Raw genomic sequence first — 21415 nt, 5'->3', positions numbered from 1 at the left:
CTACCTGTCTCTAGACCCCGTCTACCTGTCTCTAGGACCCCGTCTACCTGTCTCTGGACCCCGTCTACCTGTCTCTAGGACCCGTCTACCTGTCTCTAGGAACCCGTCTACCTGTCTCTAGACCCCGTCTACCTGTCTCTTGGACCCGTCTACCTGTCTCTAGACCCGTCTACCTGTCTCTAGACCCCGTCTACCTGTCTCTAGGACCCCGTCTACCTGTCTCTAGGACCCCGTCTACCTGTCTCTAGACCCCGTCTACCTGTCTCTAGACCCCGTCTACCTGTCTCTAGGACCCCGTCTACCTGTCTCACCGACCCCGTCTACCTGTCTCTGGACCCCACCTACCTGTCTCTAGACCCGTCTACCTGTCTCTAGACCCCATCTACCTGTCTCTAGACCCCGTCTACCTGTCTCTAGGACCCCGTCTACCTGTCTCTAGGACCCCGTCTACCTGTCTCTAGAACCCGTCTACCTGTCTCTAGACCCCGTCTACCTGTCTCCTGGACCCCGTCTACCTGTCTCTAGACCCCGTCTACCTGTCTCTAGACCTGTCTACCTGTCTCTAGACCCCGTCTACCTGTCTCTAGGACCCCGTCTACCTGTCTCTAGACCCCGTCTACCTGTCTCTGGACCCCGTCTACCTGTCTCTAGACCCCGTCTACCTGTCTCTAGACCCCGTCTACCTGTCTCTAGGACCCCGTCTACCTGTCTCTAGACCCCGTCTACCTGTCTCTAGGACCCCGTCTACCTGTCTCCTGGACCCCGTCTACCTGTCTCTAGACCCCGTCTACCTGTCTCTAGACCCCGTCTACCTGTCTCTAGACCCGTCTACCTGTCTCTAGACCCCGTCTACCTGTCTCTAGACCCCGTCTACCTGTCTCTAGACCCCGTCTACCTGTCTCTAGGACCCCGTCTACCTGTCTCTAGGACCCCGTCTACCTGTCTCTAGACCCCGTCTACCTGTCTCCTGGACCCCGTCTACCTGTCTCTAGGCCCCGTCTACCTGTCTCTAGACCTGTCTACCTGTCTCTAGACCCCGTCTACCTGTCTCTAGACCCCGTCTACCTGTCTCTAGGACCCCGTCTACCTGTCTCTAGACCCCATCTACCTGTCTCTAGACCCCGTCTACCTGTCTCTAGACCCGTCTACCTGTCTCTAGACCCCGTCTACCTGTCTCTAGACCCCGTCTACCTGTCTCTTGGACCCCGTCTACCTGTCTCTAGGACCTGTCTCTGGACCCCGTCTACCTGTCTCTGGCCCGTCTACCTGTCTCTAGACCCGTCTACCTGTCTCTGGACCCCGTCTACCTGTCTCTGGACCCCGTCTACCTGTCTCTAGACCCCCGTCTACCTGTCTCTAGACCCCGTCTACCTGTCTCTAGACCCCGTCTTCCTGTCTCTAGACCCCGTCTACCTGTCTCTGGACCCCGTCTACCTGTCTCTAGACCCGTCTACCTGTCTCTAGGACCCCGTCTACCTGTCTCTGGACCCCGTCTACCTGTCTCTAGACCCCTACCTGTCTCTAGGACCCCGTCTACCTGTCTCTAGACCCCGTCTACCTGTCTCTAGACCCCATCTACCTGTCTCTAGACCCGTCTACCTGTCTCTAGACCCATCTACCTGTCTCTAGACCCCGTCTACCTGTCTCTAGACCCCGTCTACCTGTCTCTAGACCCCGTCTACCTGTCTCTAGACCCCGTCTACCTGTCTCTAGGAACCCGTCTACCTGTCTCTAGACCCCGTCTACCTGTCTCTGGACCCCGTCTACCTGTCTCTAGGACCCCGTCTACCTGTCTCTAGACCCCGTCTACCTGTCTCTAGGACCCCGTCTACCTGTCTCTAGACCCCGTCTACCTGTCTCTAGACCCCGTCTACCTGTCTCTAGGACCCCGTCTACCTGTCTCTAGGACCCCGTCTACCTGTCTCTAGGACCCCGTCTACCTGTCTCTAGGACCCCGTCTACCTGTCTCTAGGACCCCGTCTACCTGTCTCTAGGACCCGTCTACCTGTCTCTTGGACCCGTCTACCTGTCTCTGGACCCCGTCTACCTGTCTCTGGACCCCGTCTACCTGTCTCTAGGACCCGTCTACCTGTCTCTAGACCCCGTCTACCTGTCTCTAGACCCCGTCTACCTGTCTCTGGACCCCGTCTACCTGTCTCTAGGACCCCGTCTACCTGTCTCTAGACCCCTCTATCTGTCTCTAGACCCCGTCTACCTGTCTCTAGGACCCCGTCTACCTGTCTCTAGCCCGTCTACCTGTCTCTGACCCCGTCTACCTGTCTCTAGACCCCGTCTACCTGTCTCGGACCCTGTCTACCTGTCTCTGGACCCCGTCTACCTGTCTCTAGACCCCGTCTACCTGTCTCTGGGCCCGTCTACCTGTCTCTAGGACCCGTCTACCTGTCTCTAGGACCCCGTCTACCTGTCTCTAGGACCCCGTCTACCTGTCTCTAGACCCCGTCTACCTGTCTCTAGACCCCGTCTACCTGTCTAGACCCCGTCTACCTGTCTCTAGGACCCCGTCTACCTGTCTCTAGGACCCCGTCTACCTGTCTCTAGACCCGTCTACCTGTCTCTAGACCCCGTCTACCTGTCTCTAGGACCCCGTCTACCTGTCTCTAGGACCCCGTCTACCTGTCTCTAGACCCCGTCTACCTGTCTCTAGACCCCGTCTACCTGTCTCTAGGACCCCGTCTACCTGTCTCTAGGACCCTGTCTACCTGTCTCTAGACCCCGTCTACCTGTCTCTAGACACCGTCTACCTGTCTCTAGGACCCGTCTACCTGTCTCTAGACCCCGTCTACCTGTCTCTAGACCCCGTCTACCTGTCTCTAGGACCCGTCTACCTGTCTCTAGGACCCCGTCTACCTGTCTCTAGACCCCGTCTACCTCTCTCTTGGACCCGTCTACCTGTCTCTAGACCCCGTCTACCTGTCTCTAGGACCCCGTCTACCTGTCTCTAGACCCCGTCTACCTGTCTCTGGGCCCATCACCTGTCTCTAGGACCCCGTCTACCTGTCTCTAGACCCCGTCTACCTGTCTCTAGACCCGTCTACCTCCTGTCTCTGGACCCCGTCTACCTGTCTCTAGACCCCGTCTACCTCTCTGGACCCCGTCTACCTGTCTCTAGACCCTGTCTACCTGTCTCTAGACCCGTCTACCTGTCTCTAGACCCCGTCTACCTGTCTCTAGCCGTCGTCTACCTGTCTCTAGACCCCGTCTACCTGTCTCTAGACCCCGTCTACCTGTCTCTAGACCCCGTCTACCTGTCTCTAGACCCCGTCTACCTGTCTCTAGGACCCCGTCTACCTGTCTCTAGACCCCGTCTACCTGTCTCTAGGACCCCGTCTACCTGTCTCTAGACCCCGTCTACCTGTCTCTAGGACCCCGTCTACCTGTCTCTAGACCCGTCTACCTGTCTCTTGGACCCGTCTACCTGTCTCTAGACCCCGTCTACCTCTACCTGTCTGGACCCGTCTACCTGTCTGGACCTGTCTACCTGTCTCTAGACCCCGTCTACCTGTCTCTAGGACCCCGTCTACCTGTCTCTTGGACCCGTCTACCTGTCTCTTGGACCCCGTCTACCTGTCTCTAGACCCCGTCTACCTGTCTCTAGGACCCCGTCTACCTGTCTCTAGGACCCCGTCTACCTGTCTCTAGGACCGTCTACCTGTCTCTAGGACCTCTACCTGTCTCTGGACCCCGTCTACCTGTCTCTGGGACCCCGTCTACCTGTCTCTGGACCCCGTCTACCTGTCTCTAGACCCCGTCTACCTGTCTCTAGACCCCGTCTACCTGTCTCTGGACCCCGTCTACCTGTCTCTGGACCCCGTCTACCTGTCTCTAGACCCCGTCTACCTGTCTCTTGGACCCGTCTACCTGTCTCTAGACCCCGTCTGCCTGTCTCTAGGACCCCGTCTCTGTCTGTCTCTGCTACCTGTCTCTTGGACCCCATCCCGGACAGGCTGCTTAAACGCGTTTTGCCTTTGGTTGGCTCTCTATTAGATATTATATGTGTCTCTGCTAACGACGCATGCGTACCACCTCCTTCAAAGTGGCTGTTATTAAACCTCTCCTGTCTCTGGAACCCCTCTGGATCCAGAGGTGTTCTAACTACGTCTCTAACCTAACCCTTCTCTCCAAGATCCTTGAGAAAGTGGTCGAATCAGTTGTGCCTTTCTACATCATAATCATTTGAGAAATTTCAATCAGGATTTGGGAAACACCACACCGACAGCACTGTATGAGAAATTTCAATCAGGAAATTTAGAAAACACCCGAGACACTTTTTATTGAAAATTACAAATGACCTCTTGATGGCAGCAGATAAAGGACTCCTCTCTGTCCTGGTCTTGTTAGACCTTAGTCCTGATAGAGGACTCATCTCTGTACTGGTCTTGTTAGACCTTAGTCCTGATAGAGGACTCCTCTCTGTACTGGTCTTGTTAGACCTTAGTGCTGATAGAGGACTCATCTCTGTACTGGTCTTGTTAGACCCTAGTGCTGATAGAGGACTCATCTCTCTACTGGTCTTGTTAGACCTTAGTCCTGATAGAGGACTCCTCTCTGTACTGGTCTTGTTAGACCTTAGTCCTGATAGAGGACTCCTCTCTGTACTGGTCTTGTTAGACCTTAGTGCTGATAGAGGACTCATCTGTACTGGTCTTGTTAGACCTTAGTCCTGATAGAGGACTCCTCTCTGTACTGGTCTAGTTAGACCTTAGTGCTGATAGAGGACTCCTCTCTGTACTGGTCTTGTTAGACCTTAGTCCTGATAGAGGACTCCTCTCTGTACTGGTCTAGTTAGACCTTAGTGCTGATAGAGGACTCATCTCTGTACTGGTCTTGTTAGACCTTAGTGCTGATAGAGGACTCCTCTCTGTACTGGTCTTGTTAGACCTTAGTGCTGATAGAGGACTCATCTCTCTACTGGTCTTGTTAGACCTTAGTCCTGATAGAGGACTCCTCTCTGTACTGGTCTAGTTAGACCTTAGTGCTGATAGAGGACTCATCTCTGTACTGGTCTTGTTAGACCTTAGTGCTGATAGAGGACTCCTCTCTGTACTGGTCTTGTTAGACCTTAGTGCTGATAGAGGACTCATCTCTGTACTGGTCTTGTTAGACCTTAGTGCTGATAGAGGACTCCTCTCTGTACTGGTCTTGTTAGACCTTAGTCCTGATAGAGGACTCCTCTATGTACTGGTCTTGTTAGACCTTAGTGCTGATAGAGGACTCATCTCTGTACTGGTCTAGTTAGACCTTAGTCCTGATAGAGGACTCATCTCTGTACTGGTCTTGTTGGACCTTAGTCCTGATAGAGGACTCCTCTCTGTCCTGGTCTTGTTAGACCTTATTCCTGATAGAGGACTCCTCTCTGTACTGGTCTTGTTGGACCTTAGTCCTGATAGAGGACTCCTCTCTGTCCTGGTCTTGTTAGACCTTAGTGCTGATAGAGGACTCCTCTCTGTACTGGTCTTGTTAGACCTTAGTCCTGATAGAGGACTCCTCTCTGTCCTGGTCTTGTTAGACCTTAGTCCAGATAAAGGACTCCTCTCTGTACTGGTCTTGTTAGACCTTAGTGCTGCATTCGACACCATTGACCATGACATCCTGTTACAGAGACTGGAGCAGTCGATTGGCATTTCAGGCACGGCACTAATTTGGTTTAAATCCTATTTATCAGATCGATCTCAGTTTGTATTTGTAGATGGCCTCGAACGATGACAACCACCAACGTTAATCACGGAGTTCCACAAGGTTCTGTGCTTGGACCAATTTTATTTACCTTATACATGCTTCCTTTGGGCAATATTATCAGGAAACATTCCATAAACTTTCATTGTTATGCAGATGATACTCAACTATATCTATCGATAAAACCAGAGGAGAGCAACCAACTCAGTAAAATTCAAGCATGTCTTAAAGACATAAAAACATGGATGACCTGCAACTTCTTGATGTTAAACTCAGACAAAACCCAAGTAATTTTAATCCGGCCTGAGCACCTCAGAGATCAATTATCTGGTGATGTGGTTTCTGTAGCTGTCATTGCCCTGGCATCCAACACCACTGTAAAGAATCTTGGCGTTATCTTTGATCGGGACTTGTCCTTTAACTCCCACGTAAAGCAAATCTCAAGGACTGCATTCTTTCATCTACGTAATATTTCAAAAATCAGGCACATCTTGTCTCAAAAAGATGCAGAAAAATTGGTTCACGTTACTGGATTACTGGATGCAACAACTCACTTCACGAGACTGGATACGCAACCCTTATTATCAGGCTGCTCTATAAGTCTCTTAGGTCAACTCCTTATTATCAGGCTGCTCTATAAGTCTCTTAGGTCAACTCCTTATTATCAGGCTGCTCTATAAGTCTCTTAGGTCAACTCCTTATTATCAGGCTGCTCTAATAAGTCTCTTAGGTCCCTCCAGTTGATCCAGAATGCTGCAGCTCGTGTTCTCACTAAAACTAAGAAAAGAGATCACATCACTCCTGCACTAGCTGCTCTGCACTGGCTCCCAGTAAAATCAAGAATCACTTTTAAAATTCTTCTCTTAACCTACAAAGCCTTGATTGGTGATGCACCATCATATCTTAAGGAGCTTGTAGTACCATATTGCTCCACTAGAGAGCTACGCTCACTAAATGCGGGACTACTTGTAGTTCCTAGAGTCTTAAAAAGTAGAATGGGAGCCAGAGCCTTTAGTTATCAAGCTCCTCTTTTATGGAACCAGCTTCACCTTCAGTCCGGGAGGCAGACACAGTCACCTCGTTTAAGAGTAGACTTAAGACCTTCCTCTTTGACAGAGCTTATAGTTAGGGCTGAATCAGGTTCACCTGGTCCAGCCCCTTGATATGCTGCTATAGGCTTATAGCTGCCGGGGGACATTTAGGATGCACTGAGCACCTATCTCCTCTTTTCTCTCCTTAAGGATGAATTTTCATCTCTCAATCACACGTTACTAACTCTGCTTTCTCCCCGGAGTCCTTGTGACTTCACGTCTCATGGGGTCACCGGACCCTATGAGACGCCATAGATCCTATCTGCCTGATGGATCATCGAGGTCTGGGTCGTGGAATTCCTGCTCCTGACTACGCCACTGTCCTGTTGAGACTCCGCCCACTGTTGAGACTCCGCCCACTCCTCCTCCCCACCGCCATCTGCCTGATGGATCGTGGAGGTCTCCATCGTGGAATATGCCTACTATGAACTATTCATACACTCTGTCATATTCATTGAATGTATTTAAACTCTAAATCTGTCCTTTTGGTCACATGACATCTATTGTTCTGTCCATCCTGGAGAGGGATCCTCCTCTGTTGCTCTCCTCCAGGTTTCTTCCCTTTTTTTCCCCCTGAAGGGTTATTTGGGAGTTTTTCCTGGTCCGATGTGAGGTTTTGGGGCAGGGATGTCTATGTGTACAGATTGTAAAGCACTCCGAGACAAATTTGTAATTTGTGAAATTGGGCTATACAAATAAACTGAATTGAATCTCTCTCTCTCTCTCTGTCTCTCTCTCTCTCTCTCTCTCTCTCTCTCTCTGTCTCTCTCTCTGTGTCTGTCTCTCTCTGTGTCTCTCTGTCTCTCTCTCTCTCTCCTCTCTCTCTGTCTGTCTCTCTCTCTCTCTGTCTCTCTCTCTCTCTCTCTCTGTCTCTCTCCTCTCTCTCTGTCTCTCCTCTCTCTCTGTCTCTCTCTCTCTCTCTCTCTCTCTGTGTCTGTCTCTCTCTCTCTCTGTCTGTAAATAAGTGAAGATATTTTGGCTGATTTAATGAATATTTCTCCTCTCCTCTTTGTTCATTCCTATTCTCTCTCCTCCCTTCCTTTCCTCTTTCCTCCCTTCCTATTATCTCTCCTCCCTTCCTTTCCTCTCTCCTCCATTCCTATCCTCTCACCTCCTTTCCTTTCCTCCCTTCCTATCCTCTCACCTCCTTTCCTTTCCTCCCTTCCTATCCTCTCTCCTCGTTTCCCCCCCCCCCCCCCCCCAGGTACACCTTCACAGGTATCTACACCTTTGAGTCCCTGGTAAAGATCCTGGCCCGGGGGTTCTGCGTGGGCCCCTTCACCTTCCTGAGGGACCCGTGGAACTGGCTGGACTTCAGCGTGATCGCCATGGCGTGAGTCCTCCGCACGCCACGCCTCCACCGGCCTCCGGTTGCCGGGGGGCGGCGCTACGCTAGCGGAGAACGCTAACGCTAACGGAGAACGCTTAAATAACGCAAACGGGAACGCTTAGAGCACACTAACGCTAACGGAGAACGCTTAGAGAACGCTAACGAAGAATGCTTAGAGAACGCTAACGAAGAACGCTTAGAGAACGCTAACGGAGATTGCTTTGAGAACGCTAACGGAGAACGCTTAGAGAACGCTAATGCTAATGGAGAATGTTTTAAGAACGCTAATGCTAGCAGAGAATACTTTGAGAATGCTAACGCTAACGGAGAACGCTTTGAGAACACTAATGGAGAACGCTAACGGAGAACGCTTAGATAATGCTTACGCTAACAGAGGACGCTTTAAGAATGCTAACGGAGAACACTTTGAGAACGCTAATGCTAACGGAGAACGCTTTAAGAACGCTAACGATAGCAGAGAATACTTTGAGAACGCTAACGTTAACAGTGTATGCCTTGAGAACGGTAACAGAGAACGCTTTGAGAATGCTAACGCTAACGGAGAACTCTTTGAGAGGTCGGTATTAACTCGGGTTACTTAAGGCAAATGACGATCTTTTATTTCACAATCTTTTAAGAAACATGACTAAATAAGTATTTTAAGATAGTTTCCTAATGCTTAACGCAAACTAAATATGTAATCTTTTTTTCTTAAACATAACTACGTATTTAACAAAGATGTCGTTGGAGCTCTTGTAAATACCGGTATATTTATATGTATAGATATAACTAAATATATCTACATATAAATATATTGTGCGTTGCTTCATGATTGTAAATGTAATAATAAATGTGAACTCTCTGTTCATCGATGATTCCTGATAAGTTTCCCGCCGTTAGCGCTTCGTTTCCCGCTCTTTTACACAACGTTGCTGTGAAAGAACCACCGAGTCACGGAAACCCCAAACATTACAAGTGGGTGGCGCCGGAAACAAAACAGTGAAATACTGAAAAAAATCATATGTACATTTAAAAAACATATAAAATCTACATTTTTATAATTGCTCAAAAGAAGTCTGTTTTTATATTTTACAAACTGAGAAAAAAGTCGAAATACAGTTTTTAATATTAATTTAATTTAATTTGTGCTGAATTGAAAACAACTTCAGTGATTGCGTAACTCTGAGCTGCTGGGAGGCTTTTAATGTGAAAAGCATCCGTGCAGCAAGAGAGCGGCGAGAGAAACGGGATTACGGCCGAGGAGTTAAGAGACGAGCGAGAGGCGACGGCAAAGTAAACACGAGCCGGAGCCCGATCCCCGAGACGCGCCGTCGGCAGCATCGTCTCTTTGTGCCGTCGCTCAGGGGCCACGAGGGAACCAGACGGGGCCCCGGGGCCCCGGTCGGCTGTCGAGGAAACTGTTATTACACAAAGAAACGCTTGTGGAAAAAACATTGAACTCTTTAACCCTTGTGTTGCCTTCGGGTCAATATGACCCGATTCAATGTTTAACCCTCCTGTTACCTTTATATTTACTAACATATTTTACCCTTGAGGTCAATATGACCCCAGCTATTAAAATCTCCAGAAAATTATTAGAATTAATATTGTTTTCCAAGTTTAAGTGTGAGGTACTTTATGTTTGTTTGTTGACTCCCGAAAGAACACCGACATTAAACATTGAATCGGGTCAAATTGACCCGAAGGCGACAGGAGGGTTAATGAGTCACGAAGAAAACGGCCTTGAATGCACCACTCCCTAAAAAGTAGTAACCTTAAAAAGTTGTTTATTAATCTCATCTTTGCCGTAACTCAAAGATGTCAATTTAACATTTAATTTCAAGATATAAATTAAAATTATTTTAATAATTATGATTTATTTATTTATTTAGCTTCAACGATAATAATTAAAGACCAGGAAGACAAAATGCTAAATCATGAGAATATTTATTGGCCTTTACGTCTCCTCTGTTATATATCTCATATCTTTCAGTGTTTTCTGTACACATCAAATAAACGTTAGAAATAAAACCAGATCTCGTTTTCATCTTTGTTCTTTGACCAAATAAAGAAATAAACAAAAAATTAAATAAATAAGATAAATAAAATAAATTAAATAAATTAAATAAATTTAATAAATGAAATAAATGAAATAAATGAAATAAATGAAATAATTGAAATAAATAAATGAAATAAATAATATAGATAATATGAAATATATGAAATAAATGAAATAAATAACTAAAAATAACTAAAAAACAAAATGAATATAAAAATACATACATAAAAAACTAAATAACCAAATAAGAAAAAAATAAGAAGAAGAAAAAAAATAACTCAACTAAATAACTTTATAACAAAAAATAACCAACAAAATAACAAAGAAAATGTAATAACCCAATAACTAAACAACTAAACAGCGTCTTCCTGCGTTGTGTTTATGAATCAGAAGATTTATTGTTACTAAGAACAAAGTATCATTTTGTTGAAACGTTTCTTTGTAACAAAACATATTGTTCTCATTTAAACTGAAACAAACATCTCGATGTATCAAATCTGAAAAGTTTTAAAATCCCGGTGATGGTGAAAGGCATTCTGGGAAACTGAGTCTTTGAGGATTCTTTAAAGAAAGTAAACAACAACACAGTTTGTTTTTTAAATTAAATATTCCACCTGCTCCTGTCTATCATTCAATGACACACAAACACAAACACACAAAAACACTAACACACACGCACACATTGTCAGTAGGTGTGTGTCCTTGAACCGAGGGCCGTCCTGCGGTCAGATGGATCTTTAGGGGGACAGAGGCACATAACTCACTTATTTACACACACACACACAGACACACACACACACACACACACACACATACACATAAACAAAGATTGAAGAACAGGTTAAGCGAGTGTTTGGCCGTACACACCAAAAAAAACACCATGATAGTGCACGTATGGACAAGACTCACACAGACACACACACACAGACACACACACAACCACACACAGAGACACACACACACACAGACACACCTACACACACACACACAGAGACACACAGACAGACACACACACACACAAACAGACACACACAGACACACACACACACACACACACACAAACAGACACAGACAGACACACACACAAACAGACACACAAACAGACGCACACAAGACACACAGTCCACCCCTGACACATCACCCTCTGTGCTGGGCTTTATTAAAACCAGAGTGATGGTCGGTGAATAGACACACACACACACACACACACACACACACACACACACACACACACACACACACACACACACGATCTTCTGATTGATGTCCTCCTCCCCTCCCACCGAGTCAGGATTCCCATGGAGACGAGTGGTAGTGATGGTTCTGCTGCCCCCTGTGGACTAAAGTGGTAGTGTTGGTTCTGTTGCCCCCTGTGGACTAAAGTGGTAGTGTTGGTTCTGCTGCCCCCTGTGGACTAAAGTGGTAGTGATGGTTCTGTTGCCCCCTGTGGACTAAAGTGGTAGTGTTGGTTCTGGTGCCCCCTGTGGACTAAAGTGGTAGTGTTGGTTCTAGAGCCCCCTGTGGACTAAAGTGGTTGTGTTGGTTCTGTTGCCCCCTGTGGACTAAAGTGGTAGTGATGGTTCTGTTGCCCCCTGTGGACTAAAGTGGTAGTGATGGTTCTGGTGCCCCCTGTGGACTAACGTGGTAGTGTTGGTTCTGTTGCCCCCTGTGGACTAAAGTGGGAGTGTTGGTTCTGCTGCCCCCTGTGGACTAAAGTGGTAGTGTTGGTTCTGTTGCCCCCTGTGGACTAAAGTGGTAGTGATGGTTCTGTTGCCCCCTGTGGACTAAAGTGGTAGTGATGGTTCTGTTGCCCCCTGTGGACTAAAGTGGTAGTGATGGTTCTGGTGCCCCCTGTGGACTAACGTGGTAGTGTTGGTTCTGTTGCCCCCTGTGGACTAAAGTGGGAGTGTTGGTTCTGCTGCCCCCTGTGGACTAAAGTGGTAGTGATGGTTCTGTTGCCCCCTGTGGACTAAAGTGGTAGTGATGGTTCTGTTGCCCCCTGTGGACTAAAGTGGTAGTGATGGTTCTGGTGCCCCCTGTGGACTAACGTGGTAGTGATGGTTCTGCTGCCCCCTGTGGACTAAAGTGGTAGTGTTGGTTCTGGTTCCCCCTGTGGACTAAAGTGGGAGTGTTGGTTCTGGTGCCCCCTGTGGACTAAAGTGGTAGTGTTGGTTCTGCTGCCCCCTGTGGACTAACGTGGTAGTGATGGTTCTGTTGCCCCCTGTGGACTAAAGTGGTAGTGATGGTTCTGGTGCCCCCTGTGGACTAAAGTGGTAGTGTTGGTTCTGTTGCCCCCTGTGGACTAAAGTGGTAGTGATGGTTCTGGTGCCCCCTGTGGACTAAAGTGGTAGTGTTGGTTCTGTTGCCCCTTGTGGACTAAAGTGGTAGTGTTGGTTCTGCTGCCCCCTGTGGACTAAAGTGGTAGTGTTGGTTCTGTTGCCCCCTGTGGACTAAAGTGGGAGTGATGGTTCTGCTGCCCCTGTGGACTAAAGTGGTAGTGTTGGTTCTGTTGCCCCCTGTGGACTAAAGTGGGAGTGTTGGTTCTGCTGCCCCCTGTGGACTAAAGTGGTAGTGTTGGTTCTGTTGCCCCCTGTGGACTAAAGTGGTAGTGATGGTTCTGGTGCCCCCTGTGGACTAACATGGTAGTGTTGGTTCTGTTGCCCCCTGTGGACTAAAGTGGTAGTGATGGTTCTGTTGCCCCCTGTGGACTAAAGTGGTAGTGATGGTTCTGGTGCCCCCTGTGGACTAACGTGGTAGTGTTGGTTCTGTTGCCCCCTGTGGACTAAAGTGGGAGTGTTGGTTCTGCTGCCCCCTGTGGACTAAAGTGGTAGTGATGGTTCTGTTGCCCCCTGTGGACTAAAGTGGGAGTGTTGGTTCTGGTGCCCCCTGTGGACTAAAGTGGTAGTGATGGTTCTGTTGCCCCCTGTGGACTAAAGTGGTAGTGATGGTTCTGGTGCCCCCTGTGGACTAACGTGGTAGTGTTGGTTCTGTTGCCCCCTGTGGACTAAAGTGGGAGTGTTGGTTCTGTTGCCCCCTGTGGACTAAAGTGGTAGTGATGGTTCTGTTGCCCCCTGTGGACTAAAGTGGTAGTGATGGTTCTGCTGCCCCCTGTGGACTAAAGTGGTAGTGTTGGTTCTGTTGCCCCCTGTGGACTAAAGTGGTAGTGATGGTTCTGGTGCCCCCTGTGGACTAACATGGTAGTGTTGGTTCTGTTGCCCCCTGTGGACTAAAGTGGGAGTGTTGGTTCTGCTGCCCCCTGTGGACTAAAGTGGTAGTGTTGGTTCTGTTGCCCCCTGTGGACTAAAGTGGTAGTGATGGTTCTGGTGCCCCCTGTGGACTAAAGTGGTAGTGTTGGTTCTGTTGCCCCCTGTGGACTAAAGTGGTAGTGATGGTTCTGCTGCCCCCTGTGGACTAAAGTGGTAGTGATGGTTCTGTTGCCCCCTGTGGACTAAAGTGGTAGTGATGGTTCTGCTGCCCCCTGTGGACTAAAGTGGTAGTGATGGTTCTGTTGCCCCCTGTGGACTAAAGTGGTAGTGATGGTTCTGGTGCCCCCTGTGGACTAAAGTGGTAGTGTTGGTTCTGTTGCCCCCTGTGGACTAAAGTGGTAGTGATGGTTCTGGTGCCCCCTGTGGACTAAAGTGGTAGTGATGGTTCTGTTGCCCCCTGTGGACTAAAGTGGGAGTGTTGGTTCTGGTGCCCCCTGTGGACTAAAGTGGTAGTGATGGTTCTGCTGCCCCCTGTGGACTAAAGTGGTAGTGTTGGTTCTGTTGCCCCCTGTGGACTAAAGTGGTAGTGATGGTTCTGGTGCCCCCTGTGGACTAACGTGGTAGTGTTGGTTCTGATGCCCCCTGTGGACTAAAGTGGGAGTGTTGGTTCTGCTGCCCCCTGTGGACTAAAGTGGTAGTGTTGGTTCTGTTGCCCCCTGTGGACTAAAGTGGTAGTTATGGTTCTGTGCCCCTGTGGACTAAAGTGGTAGTGTTGGTTCTGTGCCCCTGTGGACTAAAGTGGTAGTGTTGGTTCTGGTGCCCCTGTGGACTAAAGTGGGAGTGTTGGTTCTGTGCCCCTGTGGACTAAAGTGGTAGTGTTGGTTCTGTGCCCCTGTGGACTAAAGTGGTAGTGTTGGTTCTGGTGCCCCCTGTGGACTAAAGTGGTAGTGTTGGTTCTGGTGCCCCCTGTGGACTAAAGTGGTAGTGTTGGTTCTGATGCCCCCTGTGGACTAAAGTGGTAGTGTTGGTTCTGGTGCCCCCTGTGGACTAAAGTGGTAGTGTTGGTTCTGATGCCCCCTGTGGACTAAAGTGGTAGTGTTGGTTCTGGTGCCCCTGTGGACTAAAGTGGTAGTGTTGGTTCTGTTGCCCCCTGTGGACTAAAGTGGTAGTGTTGGTTCTGGTGCCCCCTGTGGACTAAAGTGGTAGTGATGGTTCTGTTGCCCCCTGTGGACTAAAGTGGTAGTGATGGTTCTGGTGCCCCCTGTGGACTAAAGTGGTAGTGTTGGTTCTGCTGCCCCTGTGGACTAAAGTGGTAGTGATGGTTCTGGTGCCCCCTGTGGACTAAAGTGGTAGTGTTGGTTCTGTTGCCCCCTGTGGACTAAAGTGGTAGTGTTGGTTCTGGTGCCCCCTGTGGACTAAAGTGGTAGTGTTGGTTCTGGTGCCCCCTGTGGACTAAAGTGGTAGTGTTGGTTCTGGTGCCCCCTGTGGACAAAAGTGGTAGTGTTGGTTCTGGTGCCCCCTGTGGACTAAAGTGGTAGTGATGGTTCTGGTGCCCCTGTGGACTAAAGTGGTAGTGATGGTTCTGGTGCCCCTGTGGACTAAAGTGGTAGTGATGGTTCTGGTGCCCCTGTGGACTAAAGTGGTAGTGTTGGTTCTGTGCCCCTGTGGACTAAAGTGGTAGTGTTGGTTCTGTGCCCCTGTGGACTAAAGTGGTAGTGTTGGTTCTGCTGCCCCTGTGGACTAAAGTGGTAGTGTTGGTTCTGGTGCCCCCTGTGGACTAAAGTGGTAGTGTTGGTTCTGGCCCCTGTGGACTAAAGTGGTAGTGTTGGTTCTGGTGCCCCCTGTGGACTAAAGTGGTAGTGTTGGTTCTGGTGCCCCCTGTGGACTAAAGTGGTAGTGATGGTTCTGCTGCCCCCTGTGGACTAACGTGGTAGTGTTGGTTCTGATGCCCCCTGTGGACTAAAGTGGGAGTGTTGGTTCTGATGCCCCCTGTGGACTAAAGTGGTAGTGTTGGTTCTGCTGCCCCCTGTGGACTAAAGTGGTAGTGATGGTTCTGGTGCCCCCTGTGGACTAAAGTGGTAGTGTTGGTTCTAGTGCCCCCTGTGGACTAAAGTGGTAGTGTTGGTTCTAGTGCCCCCTGTGGACTAAAGTGGTAGTGTTGGTTCTGCTGCCCCCTGTGGACTAAAGTGGTAGTGATGGTTCTGGTGCCCCCTGTGGACTAAAGTGGTAGTGTTGGTTCTGCTGCCCCCTGTGGACTAACGTGGTAGTGTTGGTTCTGTGCCCCTGTGGACTAAAGTGGTAGTGTTGGTTCTGCTGCCCCTGTGGACTAAAGTGGTAGTGTTGGTTCTGGTGCCCCTGTGGACTAAAGTGGTAGTGTTGGTTCTGCTGCCCCTGTGGACTAAAGTGGTAGTGTTGGTTCTGCTGCCCCTGTGGACTAAAGTGGTAGTGTTGGTTCTGCTGCCCCTGTGGACTAAAGTGGTAGTGTTGGTTCTGATGCCCCTGTGGACTAAAGTGGTAGTGTTGGTTCTGGTGCCCCTGTGGACTAAAGTGGTAGTGTTGGTTCTGGTGCCCCTGTGGACTAAAGTGGTAGTGTTGGTTCTGCTGCCCCTGTGGACTAAAGTGGTAGTGTTGGTTCTGCTGCCCCTGTGGACTAAAGTGGTAGTGTTGGTTCTGCTGCCCCTGTGGACTAAAGTGGTAGTGTTGGTTCTGCTGCCCCTGTGGACTAAAGTGGTAGTGTTGGTTCTGCTGCCCCTGTGGACTAAAGTGGTAGTGTTGGTTCTGCTGCCCCCTGTGGACTAAAGTGGTAGTGTTGGTTCTGCTGCCCCCTGTGGACTAAAGTGGTAGTGTTGGTTCTGCTGCCCCCTGTGGACTAAAGTGGTAGTGTTGGTTCTGATGCCCCCTGTGGACTAAAGTGGTAGTGTTGGTTCTGGCGCCCCCTGTGGACTAAAGTGGTAGTGATGGTTCTGGCGCCCCCTGTGGACTAAAGTGGTAGTGATGGTTCTAGCGCCCCCTGTGGACTAAAGTGGTAGTGATGGTTCTGGCGCCCCCTGTGGACTAAAGTGGTAGTGATGGTTCTAGCGCCCCCTGTGGACTAAAGTGGTAGTGATGGTTCTGCTGCCCCCTGTGGACTAAAGTGGTAGTGTTGGTTCTGGCACCCTTTTGTTTGTTAAAATTATTAAATGAAATTATTGTTATACATATGAATTACTTTTTAGTTTCAGGTTGAATCAAACAGTTATAAATAAACTCTTTATATTTAATATAGCGGCTAACGCAGCTCTGATAACACAACCCAGCCATCGGTTAAAACACCAATTAACAAAACTAACTAACTTTGAGCGATTCGTATTGCGCAATACTCCGATACAACAGTGGTTAGCGTTAGCGTAGCTCGAATCGAGCCAAACGTAAAAGTAGCTAGCTTGTCACGCTGCAGATGAAGCCGACCACATTCACTCTGTTTGACCAATCTGAATTTTGATGTAGTTATTTTGACCTTTTCATCCACAGCAAACGCATGACACGGAGTCAGGGGTTGCTATGGAGATGACGTTTTAAGAATTTCTCTCGACCCCAAAAGCTTTGTTGAGCTCTCACATGAAACTAAAGTCATGGTTGTTTCTGTCGTGCCTCACAAGCTGCAGGCCGAACTCTTCGTCAAGCGTCGTTTATAATGAAATAAAAGTCGATGTGTGCAAAAGTTCAAACGTCACGTTATCAATCTCAAACGTTGCATTAACATGCAAAGAAAACATGGTGAAACAGGTTTTTTATTTCTTTGGATAAAACAACTTCCTGCTTGTTTTATAGTAGATCAACGGGTTTGTACTCACATTTATTTATTTTTTAATCCCACAGTATTTTCAGACTTTGTTATGTTTTTTTTCTTCTTTCGTTTGTATGTTGACACCCGCCCACACTGCCCCCTGCAGGCTGTTAACAGAGTTTATCAAAGTAGGGAACCTGCAGGCGCTGAGAACCTTTAGAGTGCTGAGAGCCCTGAAAACTATCTCAGTCATCCCAGGTAAGGCCTCCCCACCACCAGGGGGCGACGGGGACCCAAACCAGCAACAACAAACACTCAACGTCGTCACGTCGTCCTCTCTTGTTCGTCCTATGTCTGCCGTGTCTTGCAGCACAAGCCCCGCCCACTTTCCACTCTCCGTCCAATCAGGTGTCACCGGTGTAATCACGTGATTTGTAACAGACAGCAGAGAAGGAAAAGTCAGACGCGTAAAAGCTGAACACAGGAACTGCTAACCAGCTAACGCTAATCCAGCTAACACTAATCCAGTTAATGCTAACCAGCTAACGCTAATCCAACTAACACTAATCCAGTTAATGCTAATCCAGCTAACGATAATCCAGCTAACACTAATCCAGTTAATGCTAACCAGCTAACGCTAATCCAACTAACACTAATCCAGTTAATGCAAATCCAGCTAACGATAATTCAGCTAACGATAATCCAGCTAACGATAATCCAGCCACCAGATTTATCTTTGCTGGGTTTTTATGCAGCGTAACTTTCTGTTTTAAAGGGACAGTGTGACAGATTTAGTGCCATCTAGTGGTGAGGTTGCAGAATGTCTTTCTCTAGCACCACAGCCTGGTTTGTCCCTTCTGGGCTTCTGTAGAAAGATACACTTTAATGGATTAAATTAGTCTTCAAAACAAAGACGTTACCCTCTCGACTACGGTAAACGTTAGCTAGATATTGTATATATACATATGTGTGTGTGATTTGGGGCGCTAACCTACGAATGCTAATTTAATATAACATTCAACGTGACGCCACAAGATTAATGTTGTAATAAAATACATTTATGTCTTTTAAACTTTAACTTGATGACAAAGATAATAATTAATTTAATCGCTTCTGAACTCCCCACAAAACACATTTGACGACAAAAGTAAAACAACGAAAGACGAAGACGAGAAGTTCACGTGAGCAGCTTCCACCGTCTGACTCCTCCCCCTCGCCTCAAACCGCTCCAGATTGACCCTCTCTCTCTCTCTCTTTCTTTCTCTCTTTCTCTCTTTCTCTCTCTGTCTCTCTCTCTCTCTCTCTCTCTCCTTTCCACGTTTCTGTTCCTCTGTTTCGGCTCTCTGTTGCTCAGTGTAGTCACGCCCTTCTGTGTGTGTGTGTGTGTGTGTGTGTGTGTTGTGTGTGTGTTGTGTGTGTGTGTGTGTTGTGTCCCGGCCCGCTGCAGATATGTGACTGAGTTTGTGGACCTGGGTAATGTGTCCGCCTTGAGGACGTTCAGGGTGCTGCGGGCGCTCAAAACCATCTCAGTCATCCCAGGTGAGGACGCCCTGACGGCCGAGGAGGCAGGAGGCAGGAGGCAGGAGTGTGTGAGGAGGAGTCTCATCCTGCACACACACACACACACAGTATAGAGAGTACACACAGGTAGTATAGGGTGTAGAAAGGTAGTACAGAGTACATGAAGGTAGTACACAGTTCTTGAAGGCAGTACACAGTTCATGAAGGTAGTACACAGTTCATGAAGTTAGTACACAGTTCATGAAGGTAGTACACAGTTCATGAAGGTAGTACATGAAGGTAGTACACAGTTCATGAAGTTAGTACACAGTTCATGAAGGTAGTACATGAAGGTAGTACACAGTTCATGAAGGTAGTACACAGTACATGAAGGTAGTACACAGTTCATGAAGGTAGTACACAGTTCATGAAGGTAGTACACAGTACATGAAGGTAGTACACAGTTCATTACATTACATTACATGTCATTTAGCAGACGCTTTTATCCAAAGCGACTTACAATAAGTGCATTTCAACCTAGAGTACAAACTAAGAACAACAAGAATACAGGAAGTAACATTTCCTCAACATAGTCGAACTACAAAAGTACCATAAGTAAGTGCTATCTAAGTGCCACTGAAGTGCTAATCTGTGTTTTAATCCAGATATAGTCGGAAAAGGTGTGTTTTCAGTCTCCGACGGAAGATGTAGAGACTTTCTGCTGTCCTGATGTCAGTGGGGAGCTCGTTCCACCACTGAGGAGCCAGGACAGCAAACAGTCTGGATTTCGAGTGATTAGCTCGAGGTGCAGTAGTCACAAGTCGATTGGCTGTTGCAGAGCGGAGCGAACGTGCCGGGGTGTGTACATGAAGGTAGTACACAGTACATGAAGGTAGTACACAGTTCATGAAGGTAGTACACAGTACATGAAGGTAGTACACAGTTCATGAAGGTAGTACACAGTTCATGAAGGTAGTACACAGTACATGAAGGTAGTACACAGTACATGAAGGTAGTACACAGTTCATGAAGGTAGAACACAGTTCATGAAGGTAGTACACAGTACATGAAGGTAGTACACAGTTCATGAAGGTAGAACACAGTTCATGAAGGTAGAACACAGTTCATGAAGGTAGAACACAGTTCTTGAAGGTAGAACACAGTTCTTGAAGGGAGTACACAGTTCATGAAGGTAGTACACAGTTCATGAAGTTAGTACACAGTTCATGAAGGTAGTACACAGTTCATGAAGGTAGTACATGAAGGTAGTACACAGTTCATGAAGTTAGTACACAGTTCATGAAGGTAGTACATGAAGGTAGTACACAGTTCATGAAGGTAGTACACAGTACATGAAGGTAGAACACAGTTCTTGAAGGTAGAACACAGTTCTTGAAGGTAGTACACAGTTCATGAAGGTAGTACACAGTTCATGAAGTTAGTACACAGTTCATGAAGGTAGAACACAGTTCTTGAAGGTAGAACACAGTTCTTGAAGGTAGAACACAGTTCTTGAAGGTAGTACACAGTTCATGAAGGTTGTACACAGTACATGCAGGTAGTACACAGTTCTTTTTTATTTTTTTATTTTTTAAAATTATTTTATTTAAAGACAAAAGACAATACATAGACATAACACCTAGAGGACAATAAACAATGCAGACGACAAAACAATGGACACAACATCATAAAGTCAGAGTATTTCTGGAAAAGAAGAAGAAAAAAATAAATAAAAAACAACAACAAAAAACAAACAAAACAAACATAATAATAATTAGAAGGAGAAGAAGAAAGAAAGACAGATGCATGTAGTACACAGTTCTTGAAGGTAGTACACAGTTCATGAAGGTAGTACACAGTACATGAAGGTAGTACACAGTTCATGAAGGTAGTACACAGTTCATGAAGGTAGTACACAGTTCATGAAGGTAGTACACAGTTCTTGAAGGTAGTACACAGTTCATGAAGGTAGAACACAGTTCTTGAAGGTAGAACACAGTTCTTGAAGGTAGTACACAGTTCATGAAGGTAGTACACAGTTCATGAAGTTAGTACACAGTTCATGAAGGTAGAACACAGTTCTTGAAGGTAGAACACAGTTCATGAAGGTAGTACACAGTTCATGAAGGTAGTACACAGTTCTTGAAGGTAGTACACAGTTCATGAAGGTAGTACACAGTTCATGAAGGTAGTACACAGTTCTTGAAGGTAGTACACAGTTCATGAAGGTAGTACACAGTTCATGAAGGTAGAACACAGTTCTTGAAGGCAGTACATAGTACATGAAGGTAGTACACAGTACATGAAGGTAGTACACAGTTCATGAAGGTAGAACACAGTTCTTGAAGGTAGAACACAGTTCTTGAAGGGAGTACACAGTTCATGAAGGTAGTACACAGTTCATGAAGGTAGTACACAGTTCATGAAGGTAGTACACAGTACATGAAGGTAGTACACAGTACATGAAGGTAGTACACAGTTCATGAAGGTAGTACACAGTTCATGAAGGTAGTACACAGTTCATGAAGGTAGTACACAGTACATGAAGGTAGTACACAGTACATGAAGGTAGTACACAGTTCATGAAGGTAGAACACAGTTCTTGAAGGTAGTACACAGTTCATGAAGGTAGTACACAGTTCATGAAGGTAGTACACAGTTCATGAAGGTAGTACACAGTTCATGAAGTTAGTACACAGTTCATGAAGGTAGAACACAGTTCTTGAAGGTAGAACACAGTTTTTGAAGGTAGTACACAGTTCATGAAGG

The 21415-nt window shown here is 47.3% G+C and overlaps 1 protein-coding gene across 5 annotated transcripts in view; it reads left to right on the top strand.

The window, feature by feature from the left end:
* Positions 1-21415, top strand: part of LOC130206581 (sodium channel protein type 4 subunit alpha-like) — a 187232-nt gene that overhangs the window by 57414 nt on the left and 108403 nt on the right. For 3 of the 5 annotated variants that reach the window (XM_056434624.1, XM_056434622.1, XM_056434625.1), the window contains exons 6-7: positions 7990-8118; positions 18594-18685. In XM_056434624.1, coding sequence (XP_056290599.1) covers positions 7990-8118; positions 18594-18685 — 221 coding nt within the window. Of the gene's footprint in view, positions 1-7989; positions 8119-17312; positions 17405-18593; positions 18686-21415 lie in introns of those variants that run through there. The other 2 variants (XM_056434623.1, XM_056434626.1) reach the window with 2 other exon arrangements.

Source organism: Pseudoliparis swirei, chromosome 16, assembly GCF_029220125.1.
Source record: "Pseudoliparis swirei isolate HS2019 ecotype Mariana Trench chromosome 16, NWPU_hadal_v1, whole genome shotgun sequence".
Classification (NCBI taxonomy): Eukaryota; Metazoa; Chordata; class Actinopteri; order Perciformes; family Liparidae; genus Pseudoliparis; species Pseudoliparis swirei.
This window is presented reverse-complemented; position numbering and strand designations above follow the sequence as displayed.